At 37.3% G+C, this 18,590-nt stretch overlaps 3 protein-coding genes across 3 annotated transcripts in view; all 3 read left to right on the plus strand.

Moving 5' to 3' along the window:
* The first annotated feature begins 348 nt into the window (after positions 1–348).
* opn1sw2 (opsin 1 (cone pigments), short-wave-sensitive 2) lies at positions 349–4,665 on the plus strand. Its single transcript, XM_079844958.1, has 5 exons — positions 349–1,045; positions 1,186–1,354; positions 1,549–1,714; positions 2,657–2,896; positions 3,019–4,665. Exons 1-5 carry the CDS (start codon positions 673–675, stop codon positions 3,124–3,126), a joined length of 1,056 nt encoding a protein of 351 aa, XP_079701084.1. The 5' UTR covers positions 349–672; the 3' UTR covers positions 3,127–4,665.
* A 1,239-nt stretch (positions 4,666–5,904) lies between these two features.
* Positions 5,905–9,865, plus strand: LOC307143414 (red-sensitive opsin-1). Its single transcript, XM_079844957.1, has 6 exons — positions 5,905–6,303; positions 6,676–6,972; positions 7,083–7,251; positions 7,410–7,575; positions 7,655–7,894; positions 7,984–9,865. Exons 1-6 carry the CDS (start codon positions 6,201–6,203, stop codon positions 8,080–8,082), a joined length of 1,074 nt encoding a protein of 357 aa, XP_079701083.1. The 5' UTR covers positions 5,905–6,200; the 3' UTR covers positions 8,083–9,865.
* Positions 9,866–11,615: 1,750 nt separating this feature from the next.
* Positions 11,616–18,590, plus strand: part of gnl3l (G protein nucleolar 3 like) — a 24,679-nt gene continuing 17,704 nt past the window's right edge. The window contains 13 exon segments of the mRNA XM_079844966.1: positions 11,616–11,702; positions 11,792–11,832; positions 12,174–12,281; positions 12,429–12,545; positions 13,268–13,351; positions 13,466–13,601; positions 13,689–13,792; positions 14,494–14,638; positions 14,729–14,816; positions 14,911–15,118; positions 15,122–15,184; positions 15,188–15,330; positions 18,354–18,490. Of these exon segments, the coding sequence (XP_079701092.1) occupies positions 11,690–11,702; positions 11,792–11,832; positions 12,174–12,281; positions 12,429–12,545; positions 13,268–13,351; positions 13,466–13,601; positions 13,689–13,792; positions 14,494–14,638; positions 14,729–14,816; positions 14,911–15,118; positions 15,122–15,184; positions 15,188–15,330; positions 18,354–18,490 (1,387 nt within the window). The 5' untranslated portion in view covers positions 11,616–11,689.

Here is an 18,590-nt window from a genome sequence, read left to right on the forward strand (position 1 = left end):
TGTGATCTTTCTCGCACCATTCCACTTCCAATGGTCCCTTTCTCGGCTCTGACAGAAGAACCCTCTACAGACAAGTGTCAAGGACAATCCAGCTGTCAAGTATTTAAGGCTTTTCACAAAGGCCATGATTCCAGGCTCAAACCTGGAGATAATACGATGGGAAGCAGATTAAAGAGGGGTTAACTGCGAGTGATTAGCTGCTTTATCTGCACTGGGCGGCAGATTAACTGCCATCGCTAACACAGAACCACACTACAGGGTGAAAGGGATGATCCGAATTAGCCAGGTTTTGGTGCTGGAAATTAGATTAAGTGAATTGTGTGTCTTGAACTGCACAAATGTAGTTTTGCGTGTGTTGAATTCTTTTGTCATGTATGTGTGTGCCTGCACAAGAGCTCAAGTGTTTGGTAGATGACAACTAACCTCAAATCCTTACATTAAGACCATTTGGGAGGAGCGAAATGGTATCTTTTGGATCCCTATAAAAGAGGGATCACTTGGCAATGGTTTGAGGGAGCCTTCATCTGGTGATCAACGAAGAGAGAATTCTCATCGAATACGGGTTAGACTCTTTTTGCGATGCTGCAGTAATCTACACAAGGAATAACACAATTGATTTAAGCTTTAAGGTGTTACAGCGTTCTCGTGGAGTGGTTGCCAGTTTCAAGCAAGATGAAGGCAATACCCGAGTTTCAAGAGGACTTCTACATCCCCATCCCTTTAGATACCAACAACATCTCAGCTTATAGCCCTTTTTTGGTCCCCCAGGACCACCTGGGTCACCATGCCGTATTCATGGCCATGGCTGCCTTTACATTCTTCCTTTTCGTTGGAGGGACTGCGATCAACATCCTTACCATTGCTTGCACAATTAAATTCAAGAAACTCAGATCTCACCTTAACTATATTCTTGTGAACCTTGCCATTGCAAACCTGTGGGTGTCCCTTTTTGGTTCCTCGTTAGCATTCGTTTCCTTCTTGAATAAGTACTTTATCTTCGGGTCGTTAGGATGCAAAATTGAGGGCTTCGCTTCAACATTTGGAGGTATAATGCAACATGCATCCACATTATTTTAATGCATCTGTGAATAGCTACAAATTTAAAGCCAGAACTTATTCTTACATTCTGCTTCTTGTTTGAGATGGTTTCACCAAACCCCTTTTCCATGTTTTTCTCTGTTGCAGGAATGGTGAGTTTGTGGTCTCTTTCTGTGGTGGCGTTTGAAAGGTGGCTGGTCATTTGCAAACCTCTTGGGAACTTTACTTTCAAGACCCAACATGCCATAATTGGCTGCATATTTCCTTGGTTTTTTGCATTGGCTGCTGGACTCCCTCCATTGCTTGGCTGGAGCCGGTAAGTCCTACTGCTTGCACTGATGAGAACAAAGCCACAATGCCTCCCTCCACTGGACCCAAAGAAAGAAAGTCAATGCCTAGCACCTTTTTGCTCCACTCCTATACAACTAGTTTAAGTCCCTGAGTGAAGTCTTCCAATTAAATTGTGCAGAGTTGTCTATCCCATCAGCCTCACTGAGATTTGTTTTACAGGTACATACCTGAAGGTTTGCAGTGCTCTTGTGGACCTGACTGGTATACGACTAACAACAAATACAACAACGAATCCTATGTCATGTTTTTGTTCTGCTTCTGCTTTGCGGTTCCTTTCGGCACCATCTTGTTCTGTTATGGTCAGCTGCTCATCACACTCAAATTAGTGAGTACAAATTGCATTTACCATTGAAAACTGCCTCAGAATTATTCATTTTAGCAAAAGGTTAATGTTTCGAGAAAAGACTCATAGTTTAAGTCGGAAAGAGGAATTTTATGCAACCATACAATGTTGTAATTTAGGGCCGGATTTACTAATAGCTTGCGCCAACGCAAACCCTCTTTTGGCAAAAACTACTATCAGGATTTACTAAAGATGTGCATTGAGAAATTTGCGTTGAAAAGGCGTGGACAGTTTTTTTTAGGCTTATTGCATATGCATTTGTAGGACTTTCTCTTTCAGACGCAAAATTTATGGGAGGAGAGTATTTAAATGAATCACGCAAGGTGATTTACTAAGGTTTGCGCTCATCAATTTACTGGTATTTGCACCATTATTTACCGCTCCCAAAAAAGGATGTCTTAAACCAGAGGTCATTATGGAAATAATCCGGCTGCGTCTGTGTTCTTTAATTTGTTTGTCGTAAGTAGATCACACGCAGAACTTTCCACTCCCATTGGTTCTTTTTTGGAATTGCGCGCTCAAGCTAATTTGCCCTGTTTAGTAAATCTGGACCTTAGACTTTTGATATTTCTAAAACCTCAAAACCATATTATTTGACATATTATGTTCATTCCTGTCCTGTTCTTTAATTTGATCTTTTTTTTAGAACATTCAAATGATCAAATTAAATGCACTTAAAAAAGACTTATCTTTTTTTGAAGGTAAATATCAAACTAACATTTTTACATGGTCCAAATCCTAACAAAAAAACTGATAAAAAAATACCATGTATTATTTATTTATTACATAAATAAATGATAAATGTGTTTCATTGCTCTGCCACGTTGGGATGCACATCGATCCCTGTCCACTAGATGGAGACTATGAATGAGTTACTGTGGTCATGTTGCCCGTTGCCCTAAAAACCCTTGTTTGTCCTACCAGGCAGCCAAAGCTCAAGCAGATTCAGCTTCGACGCAGAAGGCAGAGAGGGAGGTGACAAAGATGGTGGTGGTGATGGTGTTCGGCTTCTTGTTATGTTGGGGACCATATGCTAGTTTTTCTCTCTGGGTAATTTCCCACCGTGGAGAAACATTTGACCTGAGAATGGCAACCATACCATCCGTCCTTTCTAAATCCTCTACAGTGTACAATCCCGTCATCTACGTCTTGATGAACAAACAGGTGTAGTATTATGTGGACATTTGTATTTGTATTATAAGCTTGTTCCCATATGGGTACAGTACTAAATGCCATGCTCAATTAATACACAATAATATGTGCTGCTCATTTATTTTGAATCCCAGTTCCGTTCCTGTATGATGAAGATGGTCTGTGGCAAGAATATTGATGAAGATGAGGCTTCTTCTTCATCTCAGGTCACCCAGGTCTCCTCGGTTGCACCAGAGAAATAAACCTATCCTTGACCTACAGACAGAACCACTCTACTGACAGTGAAAAATAATTTTACAATGATTGTAAATAATAAATATAGACCCAACAGGAATTTTTGCTTTTAATGTCAACATTTTTTCTTAGTCTTGGCTTGGTGAACAAGTAGAATGAGTAGAAGTTCATTATTATCATTAAAATGTACAATAAATGCAAAGAAAGAAAGAAAGAATTGTGTTGTTAAATGTATCAGTTCAAGAATTGTGACATACATTACAATAGTTTATATGAATTATATTACATTAGTCTTATTTCTTCCTGCTTTAAATGGACTGTTGTAGTGAGCACACCATTTTACAACAACTTAAACATGAAAACAGAGAAGTATCTCATATATCTGATTGTAATCAAGTCCGGAGGCCTTCAGTTATGAGTAATGGAGTAACACATCCAAGGATGGTCTGAAAAGCAAAGTCAAACAGAGTATTATCTAATATGCAAAACTGCTTTGCATTGATTTGCTGCATTAATGATGAATCGTTTGTTTTGATTCACTAAAAAATAATCATAAGAATGTATGTGCAGTAGTTTTCCATGTCTCTTTAGAAATACAGAATGTCAATACTTGCGTCATTGATTTGTGCATGCATGCTTACTCACCTTATTGTACTTCATTCACTTTCAAATCAAGATAAAAGTGCAAAGAAAGAATATGAAATTAGCGTTAGTCATTTCCAAACTAGCCTAACAATCAATTCAAGAACAGTATCAACATAGTTAATCTAGAAATTAAGCCACAAATGATGTTAGAGAAACAATGAGCAGTGAAAGCAAAGTTTTGCTCATGTTACATTAACATCTATTATATGGATTAATTCCATGCAAAAAATGTAAAAACTGTTAAATAAACGTTCAGTAGGCTACTAAATACCGTGAATATAGCGCTTGTCCAATGGCAGACCATGTGAGACCAAACTATTATCTTGAGCTTTCGTTGAGAATTCAGTTGTATATCCGAGTTCTGCTAGTAGTGAACTTTTGCCAATCACGAATAGTTCAGAACTAGCGGAATTCCAGACATAGGACTGACTGAGTGCTGCCCCATGATACTTTCTGATCCATCTGTTTCTGAAAAACATTCTTTTCAACTACATCTCTGAATATCTGTGATTTACACTGTGACACAGCAACAAAAAACACTACAGTGACCCTTGATTCTCAATCCCACAAAGCGTATATCAATTCCAACAATCTATTAAACCTCAATTTATTTTAATTAGCTTCCACTTTAAAAGGAAGTGTAAAAGATCATATAATGAACAAATACCTGTTTTGGATAAACACACACATATCAGTACAATGCTTTGCCATTTTAAAAATGAAAAGGAAACAATTTATAGAATAAAAGAAGTGTACAGACTGCTCTCGTCCTCGTGTTGGCTCCATCCTCATCCTGGTTTGGTCTGTTCGCGTCCTAGTGTTCACTTCCTACTGCTCCACTTTGCCACAATAGATGGAGAAGCGATGGTTGAAAAAAAGAAAAGAAAACGCAGATCGCCAGAAACAGGGAGAGATTAAAACTGACCTCATCAAGATTTTCAGATAAACCCTGCTTTCCCTAAACTGAACCATCAATCCATTGGGATTAGGAAGGTTTGGGCTGCATCCTTGTCAATACTAATTAGGATCTCATTGGAGGGTACCTGGGTACCCCAGTTGTCCCAATAAGCTGATTTGGACTTGGACTGTAACCTAGATGTCTGACTTACAGTTACCCTGCACATACCGAACATATTGAAACTGTGTTACATTTGTTTTTAATGGACATGAGAGAACATGAACGATTAAGTGTTGTTGGGCATGAACTCTGTGGCACAGTGTTTACAATGAATCAAATGTTTATGTCCTTTATAAACATACTCTTAAGTGAAGTTATGCAGTCATTTTGTCATTATTTATGTTTTATCAAATTAGGTGTTTTGAAAGGTCCTGAAATCTTTTGAAATAGAAAAAATATAGCTTCTTTAATTATATTAATAGATAATAAAAATTATAACAAAAATAACTTTTTCTGCTGAAATGTTTGGTGTGTGTACACTCTCAGAAATAGGTACAAATGCTGTCACTGGGCCAGTACCATTTCAAAAGGTACACCTTTGTCCCTTATTTACCCCTAAACAATGCATATACTTAAATGGTACATATTAGTAACTGTTGAAAGAGTACTGCCACCGGAGCTTTAGTATGCATGAAATAGAATGCAATAGATTATGTACAACTATGCCATATACATTTATAAGTGTGTGAATGTGCAAAGATGACATATTTGTGCAAAGTTACTCCTTCAATAGGCAGCAGGGGCCATTATATAGAATCATCATAACTCTAGAATCCTATCTTTTCAGTGTGATTTCAGTCAGAAACCTTAGAAACCTTTACATTTGAAACTTACTTTCAACTTAAAACCCCAGATGGAATGTTTCTTGCTGTCCCTCTTTGAACGTTGTCCTTGAAAGTTGTACAGAGCACAAAAAAGGAGCCAGAACACTCTAATCTGGTGCTATTTCCATTTCACAGAATGACAAAGGGTTTGATTGTTTGTTTGATTTTTTTGTGCTTTTTTTCTTTTGCAATAATGATCTCTTGCCTCTTTAATAAAAGCGTACTGTACAGTGACATTGTACAAGAAGCTTCAGTTAAGGACAACATAAAGAGGTCTGTGACCTAAACTTAAAACGTCGAAGAAAGCATCACCTTATAATCACTCCTAGTTTGGTCGTGCCAAATGTCACCGCACATTGTTTTGGTTTACCTGTGATGGCTTCAACAATCCTAGGAAGGGACAGTATAGCTTAGGTCTCCTGTAAGCCTAATGAATGAGTTTTTGTTCTGCTCCTGATACCTGTTTTGACCTCAACAATTCTCCACCCTGTAAGCCAGGGCATCCTCTTTTTTTGCGTATAAAAGCACTTTGACAAGAGCCCAAAGTCTGTCGGTGCGAGTCGGCCAGAGACAGACAGGTAGTAGAAGCACAAAGGCCCAGACCTTTACAACAGCTAAGTAACGCCAGGTTTGGGCTATACAACAACCCCCAAAAATGGCAGAGCAATGGGGAGAAGCGATGTTCGCAGCCAGGCGAAAGGGAGATGAAACAACGAGAGAAGCGATGTTCACATATACCAACAGCAATAACACCAAGGGTGAGTTTTTAAAATGTCTTCTATTTTTTTATTATAGTTTGAGTGGGTTTAAATAGGACGGTTGTGTGCATTGAATAGGTTGACAATAATTGTTTATAGGAAAATGCTAAATCATATCGCTATTCTGTTAGAATGATAAAGCCATGTGAAAAGTCTTTTAAAGGTTTTGCAACAGTGGCTGAGTAATAGGACAGGACATTTTGGTAGTCTTACTCTTACATTTCAAATGTGTGGTCTCTCGAGCTCTCTGTGCAGTTTGGCCAGAAGTAACATACTATTTCAGACTGATAAATATGGAGCATCAGAATAATGAGAGTTCTTAGGTGAGAACTTCTTCAAGATGATAATATGCTCTTTATTTCTCATTTCCAGATCCCTTTGAGGGACCCAACTACCACATTGCCCCTCGATGGGTGTATAACCTCGCAACACTCTGGATGTTCTTCGTGGTCGTCGCCTCGACCTTCACCAATGGCTTGGTGCTGGTGGCCACAGCCAAATTCAAGAAGCTCCGTCACCCTCTCAACTGGATCTTGGTCAACCTAGCTATAGCTGATCTATTAGAAACTTTGTTGGCCAGCACCATCAGTGTGACCAACCAGTTTTTCGGCTACTTTATCCTCGGACACCCCATGTGTATTTTTGAGGGCTACACTGTGGCTACATGTGGTAAGTTACTGCCCAGAGACATGAATACATTATACCAAACGACCAATATTTTTTAACATTATTGAAACTTTGTGTTTTTTTTTGATGATATCTAACAACACAATCAACAGGTATCGCTGGTCTGTGGTCTTTGACTGTCATCTCTTGGGAGAGATGGGTGGTCGTCTGCAAACCATTTGGAAATGTCAAGTTTGATGGCAAATGGGCGGGTGGTGGCATCGTCTTCTGCTGGGTTTGGTCTGCTTTCTGGTGTGCACCTCCCATCTTTGGCTGGAGCAGGTAAAATGACAGCTACTTACATTTTAGTCTTAGTAATTCATCATAAAATCTTTTTTTTAATTTAAACAAAAATTAAACAAATTCTTTGGGTGGTAAGAGCAACATATAAGTTCCACACAAGCATAAATGTGGATCTGTCAAATCCATTATTCTCCCAGATATTGGCCTCACGGTCTGAAGACCTCCTGCGGCCCTGATGTCTTCAGTGGAAGTGAGGACCCCGGTGTCCAGTCCTACATGATTGTCCTAATGATCACCTGTTGTTTCATCCCTCTGGCCGTCATCGTTCTCTGCTACATCGCTGTGTACTTGGCCATTCATGCTGTAAGTTGTCTCCTTGACTGCTTTCAAAAGTTTCCATTTTCTAAAAAGGCACTAAGCATTTATAATTTCTGTCCAACAGGTCGCCCAGCAACAGAAGGATTCTGAGTCCACACAGAAGGCCGAGAAGGAAGTGTCCAGAATGGTGGTTGTCATGATTGCGGCCTACTGTTTTTGCTGGGGTCCTTATACGGTCTTCGCCTGCTTTGCAGCTGCAAACCCAGGCTATGCCTTCCATCCACTGGCGGCAGCCATGCCTGCCTACTTTGCCAAGAGCGCCACCATCTACAACCCCGTCATTTATGTCTTCATGAACCGACAAGTAAGTCAATGCCGTTTAACAAAGCTCAAATCTTGAGAAAACTTTGCATGAATCTTTGCAAAATAACCGCGATTCCTCTTTCCTCGCAGTTCCGCGTATGCATCATGCAGCTCTTTGGAAAGAAGGTGGATGATGGGTCTGAGGTGTCTACATCCAAGACAGAAGTGTCCTCTGTGGCTCCTGCATAAACTGAGCACCAGATATAAGAGCAAACGTCTTGAGTCAGACATGGGAAAAAAGATGAAAATGGGACTTTTTATATTCCTTGTTTACCCTCACCGTATCTCGACAACTTTGCTTCCAGATATTTCCCTCGGAGTGATGGGGAATACCTTGTTGCATGGCACTGTGTGTTAACACATTACTTTCTCAATGACCCTGTGGCTTAAGATCCACCGGAATGATGTTACAGTTTTTATGGTAATCATTTGTCACACAATCATTTGTCCATGATAATATCCACTGACTATTCAGAAGGTTGTGCGCCTATATATAGCACTGTTTTGTGGGAATGTGACACTCAGCTTGGATTAACTAACAGCAAAAAGTAATCGCCTCATTGTAATGTACAATTTTTGCTGAATTGATGTTCAGTGGCAATGTAATAATATCTCTGTAATCTTAATTTTGTAGCCATCTTGCAAGAAAACAAAAATGACAAAAAAATGTTTGATAGATAGATGCCTGCCCATGTACAGCATGTTCTATTTTTTTTCTTTGATGAAAATTAAAAAAAGCAGCAAAATAAATATTCTGTTCTCAGTGTCTTTCATTACACATGCACACCTCTCTGAAATAGTCAAGATCTGGTCCCTTTTCATAGACGTGCATTTTCGCAATTATTTCGCAATTAACATTTCTTTTTTTACATTTTCTTTTAAATATATCGCTATACTTTATTAGATTCTCCTGGCATTACCTCCTAACACAACGAGGAGGTTTCTAATACAGCTGCTGAGTGAGTGACTGAAAATATAACATCCTTGTCTTTTCTGACTGCCAAAATTCATCTCTCTATATTTTTTTACCTCTTTAGCAAATCTTGGAAATGCAATAGTCGTTTTTTTCTTTTGTTGCTGAAGCAAATGGGAATGGAAAATAATATTTTCAATGGTATCCCATGTACTTCTTCATTCCTAACCTGGGAATGTGAAAAGGATGCATTATCTTGTTTAAAATGCATGTGTCTCTAATTTCACTTCGGTACACTTTCCCCATTTTTAATTTATTAGAGAGTACAAATAAAGAAAATGCACTGGAATCCCAAGAAACCCAGACAAAATCCACTTAAAGGAAAATAACTTTCAATTCAATGTTTTATTGTGCTAGACAGGATTTAAAGCTTAAAAGTCACGTAGAAGTCTACAAATAAGAGGAGCAAGTCAATTGCAATTCCTTCATTTAAGCCTGAGGGGGCTAAGCAATTTCAACTGGAACGTGACACTAAAAGCACTGCTTATCTAAGGAAGATTAACCTCAAATTGAAGTCTTACCTTTTTGATTCTGAGTATCCATGTGCCCCGTGTGTGTGCAAATATTTGCATGGACGTATGCAGGGTTGGGAGGGTTATTTTTTTTTATTTTATTTTACAAAATACATGCTTTAAAAAGTAATTTGTAATGTATTCCATTAGATTACACAAGTTTTGTAACTTAATCTAAATACTTTAGAAAACGTTGGAATACTAATAAGGCATGTAACACAAAGGGGCCACCAAACATAGGACTTGGTTTTCCTCTGCATATATTATTTTAAACAACATCAGTTTTCCGCAATATTTCTTGAAGCAACAAATTGAGACAATCTTAGAAGAAGAAAAAAATATTGATGCTCAAGAAGGCCACACGATGCATTAAGATCTGGGGTGTGTATGTTTTGAATTGGATGAACAGGGTAATGGGCTACTCATTTTGTCTTCAGGGAAACGTAAGCTTCTGAAGGACAGTACTAAATGAAAAAATATGATCTTTAAACAAAAGAAGAAAAATGTACACATCATCCTTTTCAAACGTTTTCACCCCCAGCTCTTAATGCATTGTGTTTCATGGAAGCTTGTTTCCGCCACTAAATATAAAAATAAAAACGATAATTGCTTCGTTCTGACTGCTTTTCTCAGAATTGAGAGATTTAAACTCTCTTGAGATTTAAACTCTTTTTTCCATTTGCAATGGATTTGCAAATGTAAACAAAACAAAAAATAATAATGTTATGCTTCATTGTTTTCTGAAGAATCATGCAGTAATCTTCACTGAAAATCGATGTGAAGTTGATGGGCAGATGAGAAGAACAAGACAAGAACGGATAACTTTCTTTTTTTATAACATAGCTGCACGTAGCCTACAGTATATGTGTCCTGAAGATGCATAGAATAGGAAATCCAATAGAATTTCCAAAAATGTGTCTTGCAAGGTTTTTATTTTATTTTATAAAGGATAGGTGCAGAGCACATGAAGCCAGGTAGCATCCTGTAATCTCGTATAAGCTCTATTCCACATCAAGCGGATAGAGGATTTCACCTAGGCTGGCCAGTAAAGTCACGACTTTTGTTAGGAAGCTTATATGACGGAACTCATTAGGTTAAAACACGGTTGAGTGTATTTGTGTATATGAGGGCATTCGTGTGAGTGTAGATTGGTTGCGTGACTGTGTTGTGGACCGTATTGCTCATGTGCATCTGTTTTTGTCTGAGCTATAGACATGCTATGCACAACAATTTGAGTCAGTTACTGGTTATGGTGAGAAAATGTTCTAAACAACTGAAAAATAATGCACCTGGTTCATTTTAAAGAATCAAACAATTGAAAAAATCAATCAAACAAACAATTTAGGTTTGTTTTTAGTGATTGGCCATAAGGCAGACCTGAAAACCTTTTGTAAAGCTTTGTATGACCACCTTCTCTTATAGCATCTTAAGATATATGACATTTTATTCAATCTGCGTATTAATGATGTGTATTCTTAACCTATTTGGTGACTAACTTTTTCACAGTATTATTTCAGTTATTTTATTAGCCTAGTTATTTATTTGCAAGTTTATTTGGTTAAATTGTTTGTTTTTGTGGACCCCTAGGGGTCCTCCAGGTGGTTCTAAGGGGTCCCTAGAAAATTTCAGAAAATAAAAAGACAAAGCAAAAATGGATAAAGTCTATCGAATATTCTAAGGGTTTCATTTCTAAATGTTCCTCTTCTTTCTTGCCATATACATTCCAGAATTGAATATGATTGCTTTGTTTTTCTCACTATAGTCCCCTTTATCTCACTCACTGGGGTTGTAAGGCAGTTTTCTTAACACAGAAGCTACATACGCTGCTTGCATACATTTATTGTGAAAGTTGCACAAATAATTTTTAATTGAAAATGTTCTTCTTCGGGTTTACATCCAACATTAATAGCCAATTTAAGTTGGGAAACAATATATTGTATTTATAACGTCAGGCTTACTATTTATCTAACAGTTTAAATGTTTTTTGGTATACATCAAAATAGGGGGTCCTTCATAAAAATATTTGGGGGCCTTGGCATCATAAAGTTTGAAAACCCCTGGCCTAGTTGCATATAATTTATTGCAGAGCTTCTATTCTATTATATTCTATTCCGAATATAACTGAGTTCTTTTTGGACTTCGTCGACGTAATATATAAATAACATAATGTTTTACTAATACAGCATTGTGCCACCATACCATTCGCACAGAACAGGACGCTGCGGTTTCACATAGACTTTTATTTTGAAAGACTGGAGTTCGTCGCAGTCTTCACACTAGCACTTTAAACCATTTACACACACGTGGAGTTATGTCCAAAGCAAGTGAGTCTATGTACATTTGAGTCTTTTTCCAATTATAGAGCTTTAAAACATAATGGCCATTTCATTCAATTACTTTTACCATGTTACAGAGCAAAAGCGAGCGAAACGGCTGGGGTTTTGCGGTAAAAAGGTGCGTAAACTAGCCTACATGCTAACTGTTAAATAAATGTTCCTTTTAGCTTTGTTGAAGTTAAGATGAACGTACATGATAAACACTACCAGTCAAATGTTTGGACATTCCTACTCAGTCACTGTTATTATTTACACTCATCACTATGAAACACTATAATGGAAGTGTGGGAGTAATGTTGTTTATCAAAAAGATAAACAAATCAAAACTATCTTGAGCTTCTTTGCCTAGATGACAGCTCTGCACATTTTGGCCAACTTTATGAAGAATTTAAGATCATGAGAAACATACCAGTGTCCCAGCTTTTGACTGGCAGTGCATGTTGACTATCTTCTCTAAAGTCCAAGGATGGGCAGCAGTCACAAGGAGGGAAGAAGGATCCTGGCGTACCTAATGTGCGCAGCTTCAAAGAACACAGTCAGAGACAAGCTGAACGCCGAAAACAGAGGGTGAGGAAGGGATGCCTACAACCTTTTTTAAAATATGTTGCATGTTTCCAGATTTGAGTAACATGCATAAGTTTACCTGTATTTATATATAAAATATAAATATTATATATAAAAATGCTAATGTACAGTTTGTGTCAACTTTTCTAGTTGGAGGAGCATCAGGAGAGGCAGAGGTTGTCAAGAGACAAAGAGATGATGAAAAGGAGAAGTCTGGACAGTTTCCAGAAAGACATCCAGTTACGACAAAGAGAGTTTGAACAGAAGGTTGTTGTCTATGACGTTTTACCATTTCTCTAGAACAGAATTGAATACATTTATAATTAAAATACACTACTGCACAATAAAAAAAATAAAAAAAATGAAGTCTGTTATGCTCAAAAGACTGCATTTATATGTTCAAAAAGCATTTGAAATATTGTATAATGAAATATTATGACATATTTAAAACAACTCTTTTCTATTTTAGTACATTTTGAATGTAATTTATTACTTTAATGACTCCAGTCTTCAATGTCACATGATCCTTCAGAAATCATTATAATATGCTGAATTTGTGCTTGAGAAATTATTATTATTATTATTATTAATGTTTCAGGATTCTTTGCTGAGTAGAAAGAACATTATTCATTTAATTAGGAAATCTTTTGTAAACTTATAAATATCTTTACCGTCACTTTTGATACATTTATTGAATCTTTGCAAAAAAAGTCTTACTGACCCAAAACCTTTGAATGGTTTTGCACATATTTGGATTTCTTATGCACAGACGTTTGTCCTAAGGCACAATTCTTCATAGTTGTCTTCATTTGTAAATTGATATAGAACAGCCTGAAATGTTTGCAAATTACATTTTATAGTTTAACCATGTCACTATTTTATGCAACCACTGTAACACCTTTTATAAATGATCTTTTTTGTAATTGCAAGCTATTGTAAATCTGCACCTTTGTCTTAACAACTTTTTATTGTTTATGCAATAAATGCAGGAAATTCAAATGCAAACCCTGGAGAAGCATGTTAACTTTGAAACTGAGAACTCAAGAAAGGCATACTGCAGAGAATTTAAAAAGGTACTATTTCCTGTACTGGCCTCTTTTGATAACCATTATACTTCCCCTTGAAGATGAACTTCTTTTGGCCAATTCTTAATGACAATTTACTTCTTTTGTTTCTTTTTATATCAGGTAGTAGAGGCAGCAGATGTTATTTTAGAGGTTCTGGATGCCAGAGACCCTTTAGGCTGCCGCTGTCCACAGGTTGAACAGGCTGTTGTCCAAAGTGGAACCAACAAAAAAATTGTACTCGTTCTAAATAAAATTGGTAAGAGAGAACTTTTGCATGTCCAATTGAAAAGTTCATTCTGCAACAGAATGAAAAATATTTTTTCTCAACTTTGTCCACCTCAAGATTTGGTGTCCAAGGATATTGTGGAAAAATGGATCAAGTATCTTCGCAATGAGTTTCCTACTGTGGCTTTCAAAGCGTCCACTCAGCAGCAGAACAAAAATTTGGTGAGAGCTACAATTCATAGTTTTCAATCACATGGCTGGCATGGAAACCTGGAGGGCAAAACATCCATAGAACAGACCTGTCAAATATTACCTAAAACTATGTGAACAAAATGCCATTTTTGGCCATTTATGATCTATATACAGCACCGTCTGCAGTGTTTCAATCACTAAAAACAAACGTGAAATGTACTAAATAAGTGATATTAAAGAATCAAATTCAGAATACACCTTATTGGTGATGCATTCTATATACAGCTGAGAAGATGTGCCCTGAATATGAGCACAACATGGTAAATGGTTAAGCATTTTTTTAAATGAAGGTTTTCTATGGAAAAACACTTGGACACAACAATATGTCATTTTTCGCAGCTAGAGTCCGTGTCCTGGTTAAAATAGCTTATTTCTCTTGATTTGAACATTCTTGGAAACATTTGGGATAATGTAAGTACACAAGTCAACAAAATATATAACATTGTTCTAGTGCTTTTTGCATATTTTAATCAAAAAATTGTACATATTGTGCCTTTAATGCTAAACTACATGTTGTGTTTAAGGTCTGGGTTCTTGTTTTGCTCTCTAGGTGGGCCGTCATATAAAGGGGTGACATCATGTGAAAACTATGAATAGAGATGCATTTTATTATCAGACACACAAATGATATATGGTTACATTAACATTTTTCTGTTGTCTGACGTTCACAGAAACGGAGTCGTGTGCCTGTGACCCAGGCTACTCAAGAGCTGCTGGAAAGCAGTGCGTGTGTTGGGGCAGATTGTTTAATGAAACTATTAGGAAACTACTGCCGCAACCTAGATATAAAAACTGCCATAACTGTAGGAGTGGTTGGTAAGTTTTTTTTTTTTTTTTTGCGCTGATATGACTGCTACATTTTTTTTATTTCGTAAATGAGGTCTATAAAAGTTAACAATGTTTCAGGTTTTCCGAATGTGGGGAAAAGCAGTTTAATTAACAGCTTGAAGCGTGCTCGTGCATGTAATGTTGGAGCTACACCTGGAGTTACTAAGTATGTCAATATTAAGTTTTGTCAATATTTAACGTCAAATTTTCTCTCATTCAAATTGTCAGCTGCCTTTCCCTCAAATCAATGTGTTTTTCAGGTGTTTACAGGAGGTCCATCTAGACAAACATATCAAACTTTTAGATTGCCCTGGTATTGTAATGGCAACCTCAACCAGTGATGCTGCCATGATCCTTCGGAACTGTGTAAAGATTGAGCAGCTGGTGGACCCAATTCCACCTGTTGAAGCTATATTGAGGCGCTGCAATAAAACACAGGTAGCAACTCATATTTCAGGAACTTTAGTTTAATTGAATGTGGAATCACAGTGTTACATTCGATTGACATCCAGTTGGTTTTTAATCTTTCTTGTGTAGATTATGGATCATTATGGAATTCCAGACTTCCAGACAGCACATGAGTTCCTGGCCTTACTGGCCCGTCGTCAAGGCAAGCTGAGGAAAGGAGGGCTTCCTGACTCTGACAAAGCTGCCAAGAGTGTTCTTATGGATTGGACAGGGTGAGGTTATAGTCCGGGTGAATTTAATGTCGGTGTTGAACTTTTAAGAATTGTTTACCCCAAAATGCACATTCTACTTTTTACTACATTCTAATTCTACTACAAGGTCTTCTGTGGAAGAAAAAAATATATCCATCGAAAAAAATGTCAACTGTATGCACTTGCAATGAAAGTGGATGGGGTCCAAAATAACATTGAACCCCATTGGCTTTCATTTTATGGTCAAAAAACACACATTTTTCAAAATATCTTCTTTCATGTTTCACAGAAGAAAGTCAAAACAGGTTGGGAACACTATTCCTTTGTTGGGGTAACAGCTTAGGACCCAGGACCAGTAGTGAAAAAGGAAGACCAAGAGTCAGGAGTTAGATTAATTAAAGAAAAATGTACTGAAGAATAGTTTGCAGTTTTATCAGCAGAAGCCAGCTTCAAGTCTCACAAGGAGTTCGTAGGCTAACAGTCTCCCCGCCTCCACCTCTCGTACATACAATTTCTGAACAGTTATACTGTTTTCAAGGTCTAACCACGTCATTATTGCCATGTGGAATGATTCTGATTGGCAGAGAAAATGCACAGTCACAGTAAATTTCCACACAAGGATAGATAGCAGAGCATATCACTAGGTAGACTAGTTGTCGCTCCATCACTAGAATTAGATCATTGTTGACCTCAGAGGTTGTAGAAAGGCGTCTTCAAGTCTGGTGTTGTGTGCAGAAAATGTCCATCTTCAATATTGGGCCTGCGCAGATCATGCAACGCACACACAAAAGCTCCCTAGAATGACAGCTCTCCCAATGTTGGAGAATCTTAACTACATCAACAAAGCACTTCACCAAAACATGCTGATAACATGTGCTTTTCTCTCAGTGAGAGAGACAGACAATTGTACAGACCATATTCATTTTGATTCTTTAGGGTTTCAGTAAAAGGAAATATCAATTTAAATAAAATAAAATACAATGAAAGACAAATTCATATTTAATCTCTGGAAGCCGGGCTAAATGAGCAATCTCTGTTACTGCATTCCTGTCGAGTTGGAGGTGTGTGATGCCCCCAAAATCCAAACACACAACTGCATGTTCTGAAATCAAGTGTTTTTGCGAAACATCACACGCCCAGGCAGACCCTCAGTCACCACTCAGAGACCAAATACAAACTTTAGAAAATATAAAGGAAGAAACAATAATTGGTCCTCTTGATATAAGCAAAATCATAACTGGAAAGAATCATTAAAATCATAATAATTATATTGGAGGATGAATATTGATTGAGGCTTTGATTATGAATTTAATTAGGATGTATACAATTATATTGAAGCGGTAGTGGATTTCAAAATCCACCTTTAAAGAGCACCTATCATGGCATTTAAAATGTTCCAAATATTGTTTTAGAAGTCCCCAACAACAGTTTTGCATGCATGCAATGACAAAAAAAGACTTAAGTTTTCTTATAATATGCATTTATTTTTACCTGTTTTGACAGCGATTCTCAAATGATTCCTTTAGTGATTCACTTTTTAAAACCCCGCCTTTACGTGACGCAAACTCCTCTATTCTCCTCACGAAGACTCGCGACAAATCAACATCCCTCAGGGCTTTTAGTTCAAAAGTGTGCAGATGAGGAGACATATTGATAGATTCTCATATGTCTGTGTCAAATTTCTAAACCGAGGAGTATTTTTTTATTCAATACTTCCTCAAAATGCGCAGATATAGCCTAATCATGAGCGATGGAGTCTCTTATGTGTTGTTTTCAATTCATACTGGCAGCCGGAGGGAGCTCTGTGCACATGTAGTCCATATATGGTACAGATAGACGAAGAAGATGCCATGTGCCATAATAGAAGTCCATAATAAAAGCTTCCTGAGATTGCGAAACATGCAAATAGAGACATTTGACGATTAAATAAACACACAATCGCGACAATGTATGGGTTGTCTTCAAGCCACTTAGTCTTCAAATGCTCATCCTTGGGCAGATGAAATAAGTTTGCTTTTGAGTCGCACTTCAGAACACAGTGTCTCGTCGCCATGATGTTTTCTAGTTTTCACTGGCGTCTTGGAGCGCAATAAGTGGGCGTATCGTATTCAAATAACTTGACAAGTTGACGTCATCTAGTCAGAGAAAAAGCTTCGGTCTTCTAACGATTCTTAAAAATGACTCAGAGTCGACTCTTACTTTTGAAAGAAAATAACTATATATACGGTGTACTGTCATATTTCAAAACTTTGCAGGATGTTGTTGTTCACTTAGATCTATGTTACATACTACATGAAAGGTACATTTCAAAATTCCATGATAGGTGCTCTTTAAGGTTCAGCTTAATGTACATAAGAAAATGTTAAATTAAGTGAATATATTTTGAAAATGTTCATTTACTCACCCTCATCTAGCTTCAAACCCAAAGTACTTTGTCCATGTTTGAAACACAAAGACGTTTTTAATATTCTCTCATAATTTTTGTCCATCCATTAAAAGTCCACTCAACTAAATTTTTTAAGCTTTACAAAGTTAATAAAAACATCACAAGTAATTAAAAAGCACATTAAAATGAACTAGATTAGCATTTCCTGAAGGAAATAATAATTATTATAATATTATAAATTTGTGTTTTGGTCGTTCGTTTGCATTTTGGCGGACTGAAAATGCAAGCTTTTGAAATCAAGTTTCAAAGTGCAATTTGTGAAAACCGTGACGTCATCCGCATGCGTATTATATGTTCATTCTATAGGCGTGTAGGGTTTCTTTACAAAGTGACATCGCCAACTATTGGCCTGGAATGCAAACACAGTGTTTTAGCCGTTTTCCCGGAATCTTGTGAAGGGGATCGTTTTGTCTTCAACATTGTCTTCTGAACCTGAAAAAAAGCAAAGGAAAACTTTTCAGTTTTAAGCATATCATTGTTGTGTAAAAACACCCGAATATTACCTCCAATTTTTGCTAGCACAGCTGTTGCTGGTTGGTCAAAAACAGTGTTGTTTGAGTGTAAAGTACATTTAGAAATCTTTCTCTGTCTTGTAAAGGGGTCGTATCAGCTACTTCACTCATCCTCCTGAGACTCACACGCTGCCCACGCATGTCAGTGCTGAGATTGTAGCTGAGATGGGCAAAGCATTTGACTGGGATGAACTGGATAAGGGCAATCTGGAGGCGCTGGCTGGTAACTATACTATGTCCATACTATCAATGAAATGGACATAACATACCTTCAGAGGTGTTACAAGCACATTACCTACACACACATTTGCCATTTATATTTT

Source organism: Gobio gobio (assembly GCF_949357685.1).
Source record: "Gobio gobio genome assembly, chromosome: 19".
Classification (NCBI taxonomy): Eukaryota; Metazoa; Chordata; class Actinopteri; order Cypriniformes; family Gobionidae; genus Gobio; species Gobio gobio.